The sequence below is a fragment of the Hemiscyllium ocellatum genome, chromosome 2 (assembly GCF_020745735.1).
Source record: "Hemiscyllium ocellatum isolate sHemOce1 chromosome 2, sHemOce1.pat.X.cur, whole genome shotgun sequence".
In the NCBI taxonomy this organism is placed as follows: Eukaryota; Metazoa; Chordata; class Chondrichthyes; order Orectolobiformes; family Hemiscylliidae; genus Hemiscyllium; species Hemiscyllium ocellatum.
Window position 1 is genome coordinate 141,493,273 of NC_083402.1, and position 19,823 is coordinate 141,513,095.

The following is a 19,823-nucleotide window of genomic DNA, read 5'->3' on the forward strand; positions in this document are numbered from 1 at the left end:
TGGTGAGAAAAATGTTGGCCTCTACACCAGGAGAACCCTCTGCTTCTTCTCAATGCCACGGAATCTTTTCCATCCACCCGAACCAGCAGGTGTGGTCTCGGCTGAATGTCAGGATCTGAAGGAGATATGCAGCAGTCCCTTGGCGCTGCATCTTTTCATTAGCCCAGATTGAGTTTTCAAGTTTGGGGAGTGTGGTCTGAACACACAACGTTTTTATTCAGAAGCAATGTGCTACCAATTGAGCCAAGGGTGAGAATTACAACTGCAAATATTTATTGGTGATTTATTGAGGACAGCACAAATATTTCCGTGACGTATATCAAGAATTCTAAACACTTGCTGCTTTTAGAGATGGAGTTTCAAAGAGCGCTGTATGCTACTTTAAGCATTTTTCTCCAGACATTAACTCAATTCAATATTAAAATGATTCCACTTACAGACATTGATATGGACACTGACAGACTCTGACCCATGTCACTTTTGATGGGATGATTCTGCCAAAACCTTCCACAAACAGCTATCTTTCATTTTTGACCCTAGATGCTGAGTGTTGGAAGATTAATTAACCACTGGGTAGTCACAAACTTTCTAAATTGGGGCTAACATTCCAGTCTGAGCATGTGAGAACTCTGTCGTGTTTTTCACTCTGTCAACATTCTTTACCCTCCACGTCACTCTGTTTAGGTCAGTGAATAATTCAATATTGGAGCATTAAAGCTGAGTTAGAATCATAATCATAGAGTCATAGAGATGTGCAGCACAGAAACAGACCCTCAGTCTCACTCGTCCAAGCTGACCAGACATTCTCCATTAATCTAGTCCCATTTGACAGCATTTGGATCATATCCCTCTAAACCCTTCCCACAGAAATAGAGAACACACACCGGATCATCAACGCCACACTCACAGGAATCCGATTTACGAGAGAGGACGAAAAGGATAACCAACTCCCATTCCTAGACATGATGGTACAGAGAACACCAAACGGAGAATTCACCACAAAGGTATACAAGAAAGCCACACACAGACCAAGTCCTGAACTACGAAAGGAACCACCCCAACACACACAAAGGGAGTTGCATCAAGACACTGTTCAAAAGGGCCACAACACACTGCAGTACACCAGAACTGTAAAAAGAGAAAGAAGAACACCTATACAATGTATTCACCAAAAATGGATACCCCCGCAATTTCATCAACAGGTGCCTAAGGGAAAGACAACAGAACAAGGACATGCCACAACCCAAAGGACTAGCCACACTACCATACATCAAAAACATTTCTGAACTGACAGCCAGACTACTGTGACCACTAGGACTCATGACAGCACACGAACCAATAGCCACTCTCAGACAACTCACCAGAACGAAGGACCCGATACCCAGCATGAGCAAAACCAATGTAGTGTACAAAATCCCATGCAAGGACTGCACAAAACACTACATAGGACAAACAGGAAGACAGCTAACAGTCCGTATCCATGAACACCAACTAGCCACGAAACAACATGACCAGCTATCCTTAGTAGCCACACACTCAGATGACAAGCAACATGAGTTCGACTGGGACAACACTACTATTATAGGATAAGCCAAACAGAGAACAGCCAGGGAATTCCTAGAGGCATGGCACTCATCCACAGATTCAATCAATAAGCACATCGACCTGGACCCAATATACCGACCACTGCAACAGACAGCTGGAACTGACAACTGGAAGCGGCAGGTACAAATCACTATAAATGCCGGAGAAAACATCACAGGAGCGCTTCACAGGAGGCTCCCAAGCACTGAGGATGTCACCTAGACAGGGGACGAAACATCTGCAACACAAATTCCCAGCTCGGCGAACAGAACCACAACCAGGATGAAGGTGATAGGTCAGGGAGGAGGGTGGGGGAAGGTAGCAAAGAGTGCAATGGGTGGATGGGGGTTGGATGAAAGTGATAGGTCAGAGAGGAGGGTGGAGTGGATAGGTGGAAAAGAAGATAGGCAGGTAGGACAGGTCATGGGGATGGGGCTGAGCTGGAAGTTTGGAACTGGGGTGAGGTGGGGGAAGGGAAAATGAGGAAACTGGTGAAGTCTCCCAACTCCTACAGTCAATGCACTGACCAATAAAGTCAAACCTACCGAATATCTTCTATCTAGGAAAATAACTGATCAATTTTGTCTCAATCCCCTGATCAAGGTATACTGAAGAATGAGTAAAGACCATGAATTAGTTCAGCGGCAATGGCATTGGTCTAACAATGTCTGAGTGGAGCAAGCTTTAGGTTCAGAGATAGCAAGGTTCTGGATCTAAACTGCTCTAGATAGTTTCTGCAAATAAGAGTCAAGGGCCAGTCTTTCTGGAACTTCCTGATTTGGCAGTCATGTCTTGGTATAACGGTCTCCTAATAGATGCTCAGGGTGAGGGGAGAGGGGTGTGGGGTGCAACTGATTTGGACCTGGTGACTGGAGGCAGTCAATGAGGCAGGTGAGTGTCAAGGTAAGCTGGTTAGAAGGCCCACCTCATTTCTCTGAGACCATCTGCATTTTACAAAACATTGTTGAGCAGCCACCATCTCCATACTACCTCCACAGCTCAGTATCCACTACAGGCAAACCTCAGGAGACACATGGCGATGAAAAAAATTAAACTGTAACAAAATAGTATAGCCCTCACATTTGATACTGGAAAAATAAACAGTATATTCATGAAACCCATTCAGAGATCTTAAATACTCTCAGATGAACACTCTGGTATAAAAACAAGTATCTAATCAGTTAAAAATATCAAAGACAGTTAATCCTTAAGTAGCCTCTTAAAACTGCCTTTCTACTTTTGGAGCTTTTAAATACACATGCATATACATATACCAATTAGGAAGAGGAGTAGATCATTCAGCCCCTCCAGCCTGTGGTGCATTTGATAAGATCATGACAGATCTCTTTGTAATGGTGGCTTTAACTGCCCTTTCCAGTCTGACCTTTGACTCCCCTTGTCAGTGTGAAACCTAGCTGACTCAGCCTTAAAAATATTCAATAGCCCTATCTCCACTACTGTCTGAGGAAGGGAATTCCACAGATAAATGATCCTTTGACAGAAAGAAAATTCTTCTAATTCCTATCTATACTGGGAGATCCCTTTAATTTTAAGCATTGTCTCTTTGTCATTTTCACTCCAACAGACAGCAGCACTGTTGCTTCTCCTTTGTTTCCCTAAGGCTGTGGAATGAAAGCTCTTCAGGTCATGACACTTACACAGACCTGATCATCCCTTCAAGAGTGTTTACGTCTCTTCCATCAATTCATCACTCCCACACTGCCGTTAACATCCTTTGCATCCTTAAGATCTGTTTGAACTCAAGACTAATTTCACATGGTCCTGAGTTCAAGCCTTCTGTTTATATGATTTATGCCGCTATCAGCAAAAACAGGATCTTTTGGAAATTGGGCAAAAGAGTTTCATATCCAGGTCTCACCCGTCACTTTAAATGGCTCCGGAATCAGCCTAACTCCATGGAATTCTGTTCCTACAGCTTCAGGAACATAGGAACAGGGGCCATTCAGCCCTTCAAGCCTGTTCCATCATTTAATGAGCTGTGGCCTAACTCCATATACTAGCCTTTGATTCATCTCACTTAATACATTTGCTTAACAACAATTATTTACTTTAGATTTAAAATTAAGAACTGCTCCTGCATCCACTGTTGTTTGTGGAAGAGAGTTCCAAACCTCTACAGTCTTTGTGTGTAGAAGTGTTTCCCAGTATCTCTCCTGAACAGTCAGGCTATAATTCTCAGACTATGCCTGAGTTCTATGTTCTGAACCAAGTAGGATGCTCCTGTCAGGTGGCAATGGCTGGTTCCTTTCATTGTCTATGCTTTGGGAATTTGAAATGCCCTCCTATTGCATAGTGCTAAATACGGCTTCTAGCTGGTATAAAGTTCGTTGCACCAGACAAGAATCATTTATGTTACAACTCATCAGTTTCTTAACCAGTCTCTTAATCTTTGTGCTACTTCACAGCATGCTCCAGGATGTGAGGATACAAAAACAATAGCACAGTAATGTTAGTCAAACAGGATAGAAGCACCTTCAAAATCTTTGGAAGTCAAAGGACCATCTCCTTTGATACAGGTCAGATGAATACAGGCCTGAGTTGGTCTACATTAATTCAGCCATTCTCACACTGACAGTAAATATTGCATGTAATTGGCCACAATACAATAGACAGGGGGAAAATGATCAGCCAGGGTTTCTGCTCCTCATCTGAATCAGGGAACACCTGAGAAGTGTGTTTGATTAGCTGGAAAAAGGGTTGGGCTTGACTGCATTATCCTCTGTATGGAACACAGTCTAGATTAGAGTGGTGCTGGAAAAGCACAGCCGGTCAGGCAGCATCCGAGGAGCAGGAAAATCGACGTTTCGGGTTTGGTCCTTGGATGCTGCCTGACCTGCTGTGCTTTTCCAGCACCACTCTAATCTAGACTCTGATTTCCAGCATCTGCAGTCCTCACTTTTGCCTCCTTATGGAACAGCCCATCTGTGTGAGGTACTCAAGGACTACAGGGCCACATCCAATCATTGCTGTCAGGAGTGGGGAGAAATAGGGACACAACTGGGAAAAATATTCTTGTGACACCGCATGGGCTCCTAATTCCTCGTGTCATTGATGGAAATGTCTGTCATATAGTTATAATTCAGCAATACTCAGACTGGAAGAGAGACCAAGATGCTGCACACAATAAAAATATGGAGAGTTAACCTCCACTCTGCACTAATTTCACATTCATGCTTACTGTACCATTAAAGCAGCACAGGCAAACTTTATCCAGCATGCAGTGGCATCAGCGGGTAGGTCAAAAAGCAGAATCAAATCAAAAACTATTACAGAAGGATCCCAGAACAAAACGTCTGTCTGTTGATCAGGAGCAGCAGCACTCTCGCACAGCTAGAAGCCAGCCCAGAAGGCATTCATTTAAACAGCAGCACAGTCTACTCTCCGGCCAGTACAGTCACACAGTCTGACTGGTGACAGTCTCACATTCTTCAGCAGGCACAGTCACACACATTCCTGTTGGTACAGTCTCATATTCGCCAGCCATGACATGACATGAACAATGAGGAATATTTATAAGTGATGATGAGCTTACAGTCCAAGGAACACTGCAAATGAAATGAGTGATGACATGGAGTTGCCAAAGAACAGAATGAACGCTGAAAAATAAACAGTGAAGATTAATGAACAGGATGAATGCTAAGGTTTATTCCTTATCAGAATTTTTAATCAGTTAACCAATTTTTAGCCAATTTGCTTAGCTCAAGTTATTTTGCAAGTGTTTTAACATCTCTAGTCTGTTTCAAACCCAACCATCGACAGTCACCAATTTCTTGCCCAGGGTATTACTGAGGTCTAATCTCACTGAGCTCTACCTGTCTCACTCAACTCGCCTAACCCGGTCACCCTAGATATTGTCAATGGATCAAAAGACCACTTCTCTCTTCACAACATTTCTCTTCAGAATGGTTACTCACTCAGAAACAAGATCCTTCCATCCATTGCCTTACATTGGAACATAGGAACACGGGGAGACCATTCAGAGCCTCGAAGCTATTCCACTAGTCGGTGAGATCATTGTTGATCTGTGGCCTAGCTCCATATACTGGCCTTTGGCCTATACCCCTTAATAACTTTGTTTAACAAAATATTTCACAAACCACGTCAATCTTAGTTTTAAAATTAACAAGTGAGTCAGTATCCACTACCATTTGTGGAAGAGAGTTCCAAACATCTACCACCCTTTGTGTGTAGAAATGCTTCCAACCATCTCTCCTGAACAGTCTGGCTCTAATTCTCAGCCTTACTCCGTAGTTCTAGAATTCTGAACCAGTGGAAATAGTTAATCGTTTCTACACTGTCTTTTCCTTTTAATATCTTGAAGGCTTCAATCTGATCACACTTTAACCTTCTAAATTCTAGAGAAAACTTGTACAATTTCACTTCATAACTTAACCTCTGAAGTCCAGATATCATTCTTGCAAATCTACATTGTACTCCCTCCAAGGATATTATAGCCTTCCTAATATGTAGTGCTCAGCCCTGCTTACTGTACTCAAAGTCTTTCTGGACATCCACTGCATTTTTTTTTATCAACTTCACATCATTTAGATAGCCCCTTGATTTATCCTTTATTGGTCCAAATGGATAACCTTACTGTGGACAACTATGATAACATGCTAGCTTAAAATGAAAATGGGCTCCTGGGTGATGACACCTGCCCTTTATAGAATCTTCATTCCACGGATGCTTTATTTTTTTCAACACTATTCCTCTCCAAAGCACAATGTTGTAAAATGGCCATTCAAGCCATTACTTACTCTCTCTCTCCCCTTGCTCCTTTGACCCTATTCTCTTAAACAGCCCTAACACCAACCAGTCTTCCCAGTGTTTAAACTGAATGGGCAAATAGAGATAGAGCAACCTGGGGATGTCTGACATCTACTTTCAGTCTAGAGGGATCAGCATTAACTCTGCTAACATTTCACATTGCATTTGAGTCTCATCCTTAAAAATGCACCAAACTCTGGAGGGATGCAAATCTGATCCTGACTCCACAATCTCAATTTGGGCTTCTTCCCACAAAATATTTCACAAACCACGTCAATCTTAGATTTAAAATTAACAAGTGAGCCAGTAGGGTGAAAGTTATCATTTGAATAGTGAAATCATCGATGGATTTGACTCATGAGGATAATATTTAATTGCAAGACAATAGAGTTCTGATTTCCTCACTAGACAGAAAAGGTATAGATATTAAAGATTACATATAAACAGATTAAGACAGGAACGATGACAACATTTGTAGAAAGAGTGATAAAGCTGTGAAATATATTACTCAGGTTAATGAGTGAAGCAGTCACCAGATCAATATTGTTATAAGATTCAAAGAAATATGGGATAAAAGGATTTGGGAACAAGGTGGTATATGGGATGAGCAATGGCACTTGTGTGGAGGATACTGACTGACACAGACCATTTGGACCAACAGCCAGGTCCCATGTTGCAATACTAAAGTTCCCATGTTGCACCTCAACCCTAAACTAGTAACAAGGCTGGCCTGTCCGATGTAGGAAGCAAATAGTTTCAAAAGCAACATACACTCAAAGGAACAGTAACAAAAATAAATCAAAGTGCAATCTTCTATCTTTGGCAAGTGATACTGCAAAATGAATGTTCTCCCAAGTATGAGATCCCTTACCTGCTATGTCACACAGTTCAGCATCAGTGGCATTGACCAAGGCTTCTTCCAGCTCTGGTTCCAGGGTAACACTGTCAATTACTGTTTGGACAGGCTTCTCTTTGGGAATCCAAGGTTTCCCTGTTCAAAGAAGTCCATAACAAAGCAACACATCAGTCTGTGCAAATAATTTAAAAAAGCAGAGTCTAGTTCAACCACTCTTCATTCCCTAACGCCACCTCCACGCGGCCTGCAGTGATTCAAGGAGAAAACTGATTACTATCACCTTCTTAACAGCAGCTGAGATGAAAAATAAATTACAGCATGCACCTGACTCAAAAGAAACAGCAGTTTGCAGGAATGCCCAAATACAATATGTTCTCACTTTACAGATGACACCAAGATAGATAGAAAAGTAGTGTAAAGAATATGTGAAGAGTTTGGAAACACATATAGATAGGTGGATGAGTAGGCAAAAATCTGGCAACTGGAGTATAAGGTGCAAGAATATGAAAGTGTTCACGTTGGCAGGAAGAATAAAACAACCTCAAATGAACATAAAATGTAAGGAGGTTATGCTTCCATTACGCAAGACATTGGTGAGACTATCATAGAATCTCCAAAGTGTGAAAACAGGTCATTCGGCCCACTAAGTCCACACTGATACCCTGAAGTGCACCCCACCCCACCTGTCCCCATAATCCACATTCCATACGGGCTAACCCACTTAGCCTGCATGTCCCTGAACATTATGGGCAATTCAGCATGGCCAATCCACCTAAGCTGCACAACTTCGGACTGTGGGAGGAAACTGGAGCACCCGGAGGAAACCCACACATTCACAGGAAGAATGTGCAAACTCCACACAGACAGTCACCCGAGGGTGGAATTGAACCTGGGTCCCTGGTGCTGTGATGTTCCACAGAGCCACTGTGTTGCCCTAACGTCATGTCATGTGCTGGAGCCAAGACATTATTACACGTCTACAATTTACGACAGAAGGAAGGGATGCAGCCGAGACAGGAGTTTGGATCAGAGTGGTGCTGGAAAAGCACAGCAGGTCAGGCCGCATCCGAGGAGCAGGAAAATCAATGTTTTGGGCAAAAGCCCTTCATCAGGAATAGAGCCTCTATTCCTAATGAAGGGCTTTTGCCAGAAAAGTCAATTATCCTGCTCCGCAGATGCAGCCTGACCTGCTGTACTTTTCCAGCACCACACTGATCTAAACTCTGGTTTCTAGCATCTGCAGTCCTCACTTTTGCCTATGCAGCAGAGACAGTTGAGTAAATGGAGTTATTCTTAGTGGCAATAAAACCCACATGTTCAGTCCACTCCTCGTTAATGGAGGAGGAAGGGTAGGGGTTTAAAAACTATTTGACAGTGGAGCAAGCGAGCGGGAGTTTATCTTTGCTCTGCAGATAATCCTGAAGCAGTGGATTGTTTTGGCAGAAGAAAGTGAGACTAAAATGAATTTGATGTATTTCAGTCTTAATATCAGAGAGACTAAAGCCTTTGGGACTGGGTGCAAGTGTAAGTACCCTGGTCGGGGGAGGAACGATCAAGATGGGAGAATGGAAGGGATTTCTAATTTAGGGATTTGTGATTTCTAATTGACAAACATGAAAATTCAATTCTGAGATTAAATTTAGCACAATGTTACGTCAATTACCAGGAAATTTTGAGTAACTTGAGAATAGGAGGAGTTGGGGGGGGGGACAGGATTGGTTGCTGGTTATAATGAAACTCAGTTGGAGTGATGTGCAATATAACGCCTTTCGACAACTGGCTGGCAGATCTCTTCAAGAAATAAATACGCAGCTGAGGATGGAATGTAGTCACTGCTATTTCTGTCAAGGCAGGGAAGCAGTCGTTTATGACTGGAGAACAATTACTAGATAAAATTTATCACAACAAGTGTTACTAGAACACAAGGTGACTCAAGGTGAGCAATATTTATCTTTTCAATCAACTACTTACATTACAAAGCCAGCAGGACAGAAATCCCTCTTCGATCAGGCTAAACAGAAGAATGACCTAACACCAATGTCAGGCTGGTGATCATCGGCCCACTGGTGATTCACTACACATTACAACAACCTACACTTTTGTTTAGTCGTTCCCAGGATGTGAGCATTAAGGCACCGTGGGGAAAGACAACAGTCTGAGGTCTTCTGCTCATGGGGGGTCTGTTCAGTTATCAGATGTTCCTGGTACCTCAGAGGCATGTAAACATAGACTGGTTAAAATAAGAGATGCCTTTGGTTTGTTGGGATAGAGTCAAATTCCAATGTTTGTTTGTTTCCTTGATATGCTATTTTACAGAACCAAACTGCTTTAGTGACTTACATATTTAACGTAATATAGAATTAATATATATAAAAAAAGGTATTTTTATGAAAAGAGCATATTTTGAAATAAAAGAAAACTGGCTAAGTCAGCATTTATTCTCATCCAAAAGAGGCCACCATGCTGCTCTGAGTTTGAAATCAAGAGTAGGCCAGACCAAGTAAGGAGAGCAGATGTCCCTCCCTAAAGAACATTGGTGAGCCAGACTTTTTTTTATGGAAGTTAAATGATTGTCATGGACTTACATTACTTTTTAAAATTCTATATATTTCAAAAACAGCATTTCATCATCTACAATGGTGGGATTTGAACCCATGGCCCCATGTATTAGGCTGATGAACTGAGCGATATTACTCTTATACTATTGCCTCGCCAATAATATTACTATACAGGGACTTTAAATTTCAAAAAGCCAGGAGACCTTAAAGGAAGGAAAGTTACCAATGAATTAGCAATGAACGACAGAGTTATGAGAGGTTCCAAAACAAGGGCAAAGAAATTTATTTTTCAAAACTTCCAAAAGCAGGAAGACAGAGAGAGAGAGGGAAAGTGGGAGGTGAAGAGAGGTGTGTGTGTGTGTGTGTGTGTGTGACAGAGAGAGACAGAGAAAGAGACAGAGATAGATGGGGGCGACAGAGAGAGAGGGGGAGAGCGGGAAATGAAGAGACAGACAGAGAGAGAGGAAAAGTGGGAGATCAGGAGAACAGGAGTAAGCTTGGTAATTGGTCTCACTTGAAAACAATGGAAAGAATTCAATTAGAGAGTAACACTCATTATTGTTTATAGCTGAAAGATTTTATTTCATTATAGTAACATGCTGCATTTTGAAAAATAGTTATAAAGATGTTTCTTTTCTTCTGCAAAGCCTCCCATCTAAGTATCCCACTTTCAAGATAATTATCCTTTCAAGATAAGGATCTTCAAGACTGCTTTTAGCTGCCACCAGTTCAATAACAAAAACTGCACTGACAGCAGACCAAGCAATGATATAAACTTTGAAACATGATCAAGGGAAACAGGCACACATTAAACTACCGCCCAGTGGCATTCCATTTTATTAGAAGTTCGAGCCACTTATGATACTTATCGATTAAACATTTGTAGAAGTCTGTGGGCCAAAAGCTAAAACACCCACTTTATCTTTTAGGAGACCGAAGATAATTATAAACCTTAGTGTAGCTCGTGCGGCAACACTGGAGACTGAGAATCTCCGAAAGCTTAGAAAAAGTGTTGAGAAAGTCAGGCAGTAAAAATTGTGCTGTAACCAATCTATTTACATCCAAAAAAAAAGGGTTGCACTGTCAGGCAATGTTCCCTCTAATTCTTCTTGCTCTGAGGTCCATGTGAAACAGGAGCTTCGACAAGTGGAAGCTCTGCATTGGCATTGATTGGTGGATGGGAACATTGCTCTCTAAGGATAGCTAATCAGTACCTTTACCTACATACAAGGCCCATGTGATTCACATTGCCATGGAGGTGTTTTCAGAGATGAAAATTTCTAAGGTGTCCCTGAAAATGTTCAGATACAGTTAGTCTGCCAGAGTTTGGAAAAAGAGTTGCTAAAGACCAGAAATGTGACAGGTTCACTGCGCTGGAATGCAGGTGAAAGTTTATGAAAAGGTTGAAAAGAACAACTTCAAGAGGCATTAAAATAAAGCTGTAAGATTGACTTTGCATATGCAAAGGATCTCAAATAATACTCGCACTGTTCTGGGTTACACCTAATCAGGATAAGAGTTGAAAAGAACAGAAGTAAACCTTGAAACTTAAAAATAATTTCAGAGGAATCATTTAGGAGAATTCAAAGTTCTGCTTTCAGGACATTGCAATATATACATGACAGCATTCTTTTTGAGTTGTGTATTAAGATCTATGCTGTAGTTTAAAGTATATATTGCCAACAAAAATGACACTTATGGTACAGTGCTTTCACTTTATTCATCAGTCTACATCTTGAATTTTGTTGCATCATCCTTTCAACTATTAACTGAAAACTTTGAATTCCTTTCTAAAAATTATGGATCATAATGGGAATTGTAACAAACTGGGGAGGCTGTTGTAGGATATTCAATTCAAGACTAAGATGAGTGCTCTGGTTTAACAGGAGTTTAAATGAACAAGCTCTCAGAGTAACTTTTGCTGTATTCATAGTAATGTTGAAATGCCTATGCCTTTGCTAAAGTTTTCCTTGAATGTTCATGGTCATATGGAGAGGATTTGGCCAAATTGCAACAGTTAACAGAGGTTAATCTAAAAGTGGGTGGAAAAGTTAAAATTGGATTGAAGAATAGGCACTAGGAAAGCTGGAATGGTTAAGGTGTTGGCTCAGCACTTGAACCTCAAAGAAAGGAATGGCAATCCTGACAAAATGCAAACTGAGCTGTCTCAGATTCCGTTCAAATGAAGGAAGTTAGACAGAAATAAAGTAGAAACTTGAACTGGAAAGAAAGGGAGAGAAAGAGAAATGCAAAACCTTCAATTAGAGCTGCAGAGAAAAGAAAACCAAGGAATTTGAACTCAATAATAAAAACATTTTGATTACATGGACCAAGTGTAACAGGCAGATTTGATAAGGAGTATTTGCCTAGTGGCTAAATATATTGAAAACGTAAATATGCATTCCATGCAATTTGAGGAAGGTTCAACAAAGTTAGAGAGACCACGAGAAATTTGGACAATTCTATTCCAAAGTGTTTTGGTGGGAAAAGCAATGGAAGTTTGTTTGACTCTTTCTAATGAACAGTCCGAAGGCTATGATACTGATGAGACGGCTGTGTTTCATGAATGCTAATTATTCCTAGAAGTTTAAAGGCAAAAACGTAGAAAGCTGAGGAAGAGTCAGACCTGGGCTTCTGAGGAATTTGCTAGAGATAAAGAAGTGGTGTTCGCTTGATAATAAGAGGAATGAAGTTTGTCAAGATTTTGAAAACCTTTCAGAAGCGTTGTTATTGAAACAATTTACAAACAGTATTCATTCAGGAGTCAGATCCCATCTGTAAAACAACATTGAGGTTTGAAAACCATTGTGTGCAAATGCAGACAGAAACTGGACAGAAAGTGACTATGATAGTGAACAGAATGCAAATGGAGTTGGCAGAAATAAAAAGACAAGATAGTTTGCAGATTAGTATAAAAGATAGTATCAAGAACACCAACTTGATACTGTTGTCATAAGATAGGCCATGTGAAAGCCAACTGTTGGGAGCCAAGAGCTACGATGATGGTTTCCATGGACATGTCTAGTGCTTCTCCAGAAAATGTTGCATTGTAAAGACTAGATCTTTTTATAATTATTTATATTTGACTGTGGTCTAAAACTGGAAAAATATTGCTTTGAATCAAAGAAACTGTATAGAAAATGTCAGTGGTTTTAAAAATCATGTTTACTGGAGCTGTTTGTAGATTGCAAAGCTGGTGGAACTAATGAGAAATTCTGTTCCTATGTAAAGGTATCAAATCCAGACTAATTATCTCCATTTCTTTGCATTCAGGGCCAATGCTGTCCAGTGATTTGTCGGTTTACCCACGGACCATCTGGAGTGGATGTGAGACAATTACACTTAACACCAACATCCGTTCTGTGTGTAAACAAGAGTAACAGAGACAGACTAACGCCTGAAGGAAAAAGCATCAAGAGAGCTCCTCTCCCTCCTCTGTGTGAAAGGTTCCAGCAAATCTAACTCCTGCTAATTGCTCTCACACTTCTTTTCCATAGCTCTGCCAAAGGAACAGAAAAAAATCCTTGCAGGATATTCGTAGGATCGGTTCTGAACCAGTGACTGAAAGACTGAACTTTGGGGTAAAAACCTTGCGTTGTCAGCAAGGAACTGCAAAGAGATCAAAGAAAACTAGAAGATATTGAACTCAAACCACTCATCAAGTGCTGTCCTCCATATTAACACTATCAAACTGCATTTTACCTGTCTCTTTTCAATCTTTAAAATCCATGTCTTTACATTCAGTCTGTCTGAGTGTGTGTGTTTCTGAATAGATAAGAAGGGTTCAAATCATACAGTTTGAGTTAGTAATTCATATTTCTTTGTCATCATTGGTTGAAGACAATTTGTTCATACTAGTTTTCTTTTTTCTCTATTAACTGTTGGTGGATACTGCTTTGACCAGAGAATGTCAGTCAAGTGAATTGGATGGTTTAACAAAATCTTTTCTGTAACGACCCTGGGAATAACGGTACTATCACAGTATGTTATAACAATACAGTGGGTGAAGCATATGACAAATGAATGCCACCCGGTGTGTTCACAGTGGGTATAAATTACAACATAACATATTATGGGAGCTTTGTATTTAAAGGTAAAGTAACTCCTTTTTAGTCTGATAAAAGGGGCCAAAATAGATTGTTATCCTTGTAAGGTATGGAATCAGCTCAAAGCTTGTGCTGCCAAAAGGTTTGAATTTTCTTGTGAAAGTTCACCGAATATGGAATATGGAATACAGGGCAAAGGTTACAGTTGGAAGTGAAGTGTCGAACTGAAGCCTGAACCGGGACTGTAAAATATCCTTGAGCCCACATTGAGCTTCACTGGAATACTGTAGGAGCCTGATGGCAGAGAGCTCGGTGTGTGGGAACAAGATGGGAAATTCAAATAGCAAGTGACCAGACATTAGGACTGAAGAGAAGTGAATTTCTAGTGCATCTAGTGGGTTAGAACATTGCCTTTAACTTTTATTTAGACATTACACTGAACAAAAGGTTTTATTTCAGATGTACGGTATCCTGTTCTGTCAAACTGAAATGGAAGTATGCAGACTTGAAAAGAGAGATCGGTTATGTCATCTCTTAGTTTTACTTTCAGATCTTGAACTGTCTTGCACACTCATTTGCACGTGCCTTGTTACTGTTAAGCCCCATTTGATTTCAATGATTGCTCACAACTGCAAGACCCAGGCAGGCACTCATGTACAAATGGGAATGAGGAAGATTGGAAATAGGTAAAAACAATGACTGCAGATGCTGGAAACCAGATTCTGGATCAGTGGTGTTGGAAGAGCACAGCAGTTCAGGCAGCATCCAACGAGCAGCGAAATCGACGTTTCGGGCAAAAGCCCTTCATTCAGGAAGGGCTTTTGCCCGAAATGTCGATTTTGCTGCTCGTTGGATGCTGCCTGAACTGCTGTGCTCTTCCAGCAAGATTGGAAATACTCCAGGGAATACTGCAATTCGTGGAAGAAACATACATCAGGGGCTTATGTTTCTCAGTGCCTGAACGATGTGTGTACCTGGGAAAAATAATGTACCAAGATCAGAAAAATGAGGTTCTCAATATTGAGAGGAAAAGTCCGTTTCCACCTAAGGTTTGAACAGCAAAGTAAGGATCAAGGAAAGAAGTAAGTAGCAAGAGTCACGTTTGTGTGCATTTTAAGGAATAGGAATGGAAGCTTCCTAAGAATACTACGTGAGTTACTCACCTCCTGACTCCCCAAAGCCTGTCCACCATCTACAAGGAGCAAATCCAGAATATGATGGAATACTCCCCGTTGCCTGGATGGGTGCAGCTCCAACAACACTCAAGGAGCTTGACACCAACCAGAACAAAGCAGCTGCCTGATTGACACCACATCCACAAACATCCACTCCCTCCTTCACCAATGCTCAGTAGCAGCAGTGTGTACTATCTACAAGATGCCTTGCGGAAATTCACCAAAGATCCTCAGACAGCACCTTCCAAACTCATGACCACTTCCATCTAGAAGAACAAGGGTAGCAAAGGCATGGGAACATCACCCCCTGCAGGTTCCCCTCCAAGCCATGCACCACCCTGACTTGGAAATGTATCGACTGTTCCTTCGCTGTCGCTGAGTCAAAATCCTGGAATTCCCTCTGGAATGGCATTGTGGCTCAGCCCACAGGAGGTGGACTGCAGCGGTTCAAGAAAGCAGCTCACCACCACCTTCTCAAAGACAACTAGGGTCAGGCAATAAATGCTTGCCCAGCCAGTGATGCCCGCATCCCACAAATGAATATAAAAACATTGCATTACTGCCTGATTTCACCTCACTGACATGCAGTTTGCTATTCTCCCATGTACAACAGAAATTCTAGATGGTGGCAAATCCTGACATGAAAGGCAGAGTGGGCAGCTGGCAGTTTCAGCTGGTTTCTTGTTCCTGCAGAGGATCTCTGTCTTGGTTTGCAGTCACCCACACCTCAGAGTACACTCCACGGGCAGTGGGGCCTGCACCCGCCCCCCGGGCACAAAGGTTGGCATCAGACTCCCAATGGCCTGGCCACATCATGGGCATACTTCTGACGTTCTCCACATCAGAGTTGCACTTTGGAGCACACCAACCCCTTACATTGTAATGTTGCTGCCTGGTTGTTTAGTGCACAGTGCCAGGGACCCATTTCATGCATCAGAGCAGGGTCTATCTCAGTCACTGAGTGCTCATCAACTTTGTACTCACTTGCATACTCAGACCATCCCTGCCTCACCTTGTTGTGTTTGAAAGTTCACAGGAGTTCTGTCTTGCCACGTTTTCTAGCACAGACACAAAGCTAGACAGCTCATCCTGAACGTCAAGCTAGTTTATCAGGCTATTGCTGTTGTTAGGAAGCTGGAGAAATCAATGGGGTTTGGAGGCACCGTGCTGTGATGCAAAGGGGACGATAATTGCGACAGGAGGAAACTCAACATACAAGGGTGGGAGATAATAGTGCATTGGAGGACATGGGTTAGTGTGGGGACAGGAGTGTGATCAAAGGTCTCCATCACCCTGGCTTTGATAAGGGTACACTGCACTACAATATATCTAGTAGGACTGGAGATCAGGCAGATAATGTTAGGAGATGAAGACACACAGGAAAGAGTTGTATAGAAGCTCGGAACCAGAAAAGAAAAGAGTTACCAGGATATTACTGTGACCAGAGGGTATGGATTATAAGGAGAGCTTGGAAAGGCTGGGACTTTATTCACTGGCGCTTAGGAAGTTGAGGGGTGACCTTATAGAGATTTATAAAATCATGAGGAGCATAGATAAGGTCAATTCCCAACCATGGAGGATTTTAAGACTGGAGGGCATATTTTTAAAGGTGAGAGGAGAAAGAATTTAAAAATACACGAGGGGCAACCTTTTTACACAGAGAGTGGTTTGTGTGTGGAATGAACTTCCTGAGGAAGTGGTGGATGTGGGTACAGTTGCAATGTTTAAAAGGCATTTAGATAAGTCCATGAATGGGAAAGGTTGGAGGGATATGGGCCAAGTGCAGGCAGGTGGGAGTAGTTAAGTTTGGGATTATGGTCAGCATGGACTGGTTGGACTGAGGGGGTCTGTTTCTGTGCTGTATGACTATCGGGTCAACAGAAAGTGCAAGGAAGAAAGGAACGTGAAGGTTTGGTGGGGTCACCTAGATTATCACTCAGTGACCAATCAGTGATGTATTGGCCTCCATTCTCATCCAAATCATTAACAGGCAATGGAAGTGGAAAATGGCTGCAACCAAACCTAGGATGAGCAAACAAAGAGTTTTTGCTTTCTGTCTGAACACATGGGATTCTATTTTTTGAGGGAGGTGAAGCCCCTTCAAGGGCCAGTTGCGTTAATCAGACACTCACACAATACAGGGTGACATCATCAGTAATCATAGAATCCTGCACGAGAAACACATGCACTGTCTATCTGTGCAGGGTATATATATCATGGTCAAAAATAATCTTGACCATGTCATTGATCATTGCAGATTAAAGACAGTCATCTTTGTACAGCAGAACTAATCACAGCTGACCTTAAAATTGTTTCCTGGGGACCACGATTCACAAAGGCAATCTAAGAATCCAACTGCCATACATGGCCATGGACGTGCTTATCTCTCACCTTGATCTGTAAGCAGTTACCGAGTGCTGTTATATGCAAAGCTGCCTTTCTTGGGTGATCCGTGAGAAGGGGTGGGTGGAGCCAAGATTTCAGTAATCGTACCCCAATCCCAATCTCCTCCTGTGTTTGTGTGGCATGGCAGCATGACCTTGAAATGTGCTGCATTCATTGGAATAAGGTTCCTATGTCAAAGGGCCACGTCAAATCATTTCTTCTTGTCAGAGCCCTCCATGTCCCACTGAATGGAGGACAATGTTGAACTCTTATTTGAGTGTGATGTGAACACTGACTAATCATATTACTGAGGGCCTGCTCGATTTCTGATATTTCCCAACCAGGTTATTGGAACTGTGACCAACGAATCCAGCCACAGCAGGAGTTACTGTCACTGTGGCCATGGTACAGCAAGGCTCAGAGAGTTTAAGGAGGAACAAATGTGCCAGCAAGTTCAGGACTAGCACCGACCCTGAGCTCCTCCTGAATAGCCCCTGGATCAAGAAGTTGAAGCTGAAGACCCCTCAGGATGCCGAGGAGGAAGGAGCGGTCCAGAATCTGAACAGTTGTGCACATTTATGGAGCATGTCCTGATGAAAGAACATTGATCCGAAACACTAACCATGTGCCGATTCTGTTGAATATTTCTGTTGTTATTACTGGAATCCTAAAGCTGTCTCAGTCAAGCTGTGCCAACGTTCTCTGGATCTGAATAAGTGTGAAGCATACCCTCAAATATACAGAGTGAGGAGTTGATGAAAACGGAACATGAGAGATAGGAGTAGCCCTTCATTTCACGCCTTGATTTGTACCGGATACAAAATAAGCTACTGATTAATATTAGCACATAGCCCTAGAATAATCTGGTCAACCAATCACTCACAGTTAACTTAGAAACAGGGTTTGCAAATATTGATATGGCATAAACTATCACTTACCTCTCTTTTCTCCTGTATAAGGAACCAAGTCCTCTCTGTCTTTGCACTCTTTCGCTTGTTTCTCAAGGTGTTCCAGAAGCTGATCTCTATTTAATGGACCCGTGGGTGCCTTTTTTGTCTGATCTTTTTGCCTTAATCCTACAGGTAGAAGGTCATTCTGGAAAAGGGAAAGAAAAATTCACATTTTCCCACTGGCTACACACGTCATTTTATATCTTCAGTTGAAAGAGTAGTGGGATTGCTGTAACGATTAATGTGTAAAAAATGAGGTCTGCAGATGCTGGAGATCACAGCTGCAAATGTGTTGCTGGTCAAAGCACAGCAGGTTAGGCAGCATCTCAGGAATAGAGAATTCGACGTTTCGAGCATAAGCCCCTCATCAGGAATAAGAGAGAGAGAGCCAAGCAGGCTGAGATAAAAGGTAGGGAGGAGGGACTAGGGGGAGGGGCGATGGAGGTGGGATAGGTGGAAGGAGGTCAAGGTGAGGGTGATAGGCCGGAGTGGGGTGGGGGCGGAGAGGTCAGGAAGAGGATTGCAGGTTAGGAGGGCGGTGCTGAGTTGAGGGAACCGACTGAGACAAGGTGGGGGGAGGGAAATGAGGAAGCTGGAGAAATCTGAATTCATACCTTGTGGTTGGAGGGTTCCCAGGCGGAAGATGAGGCTTCCGCCTGGCACAACTACACGACGGCTGGAGGAGGAGCGCCTCATCTTCCGCCTGGGAACCCTCCAACCACAAGGTATGAATTCAGATTTCTCCAGCTTCCTCATTTCCCTCCCCCCACCTTGTCTCAGTCGGTTCCCTCAACTCAGCACCGCCCTCCTAACCTGCAATCCTCTTCCTGACCTCTCCGCCCCCACCCCACTCCGGCCTATCACCCTCACCTTGACCTCCTTCCACCTATCCCACCTCCATCGCCCCTCCCCCTAGTCCCTCCTCCCTACCTTTTATCTCAGCCTGCTTGGCTCTCTCTCTCTTATTCCTGATGAGGGGCTTATGTAACGATTAATGGCATAAATCTAATCTTACCCAGTCTAAATTCAAGGGATTTCATGAAAATCCATCAACATGAGATGACTGAGTGATGGAAGAAGGTGCTTTTCCAGGAAGAAGCTACGACTTAATCTTTTCAAATTTAGCTCTTTGATTTGATTTGTTATTGTCACATGTACGAAATACAGTGAAACATTTTGTTTTGTGTGCAGTACAGGCTGACCATACCATACAAAGATCATAGGGTGATATAAGAGTGAGGAGTACAAAGTTATGGCTGCAAAGAAGATGCACGAAAAGCAATATCAACATTAGATTTTACATTTGAGAGCTCCATTCAGAAGTCTAGCAGGAAGAAGCTGTTCTTTAACCTGTTGGTACATGTGTTTAAGCTTTTGTATCTTCTGTTTGATGGAAGAGGTTGGAAGAAATTATAACTGAGGTGGGAGGGGTCTTTGATGATGTTGGTTGCCTCCCCATGGCAATGGGAATCGTAGGTGGA

At 42.3% G+C, this 19,823-nt stretch overlaps 1 protein-coding gene across 3 annotated transcripts in view; it reads right to left on the reverse strand.

Annotated features, from left to right (window-relative positions):
- Nucleotides 1-19,823, reverse strand: part of tmod1 (tropomodulin 1) — a 107,680-nt gene that overhangs the window by 39,922 nt on the left and 47,935 nt on the right. For all 3 annotated transcript variants that reach the window (XM_060846635.1, XM_060846633.1, XM_060846634.1), the window contains exons 3-4: nucleotides 18,331-18,487; nucleotides 7,244-7,363 (exon numbers count right to left, since the gene is read on the reverse strand). In XM_060846635.1, coding sequence (XP_060702618.1) covers nucleotides 7,244-7,363; nucleotides 18,331-18,487 — 277 coding nt within the window. The remainder of the gene's footprint in view (nucleotides 1-7,243; nucleotides 7,364-18,330; nucleotides 18,488-19,823) is intronic.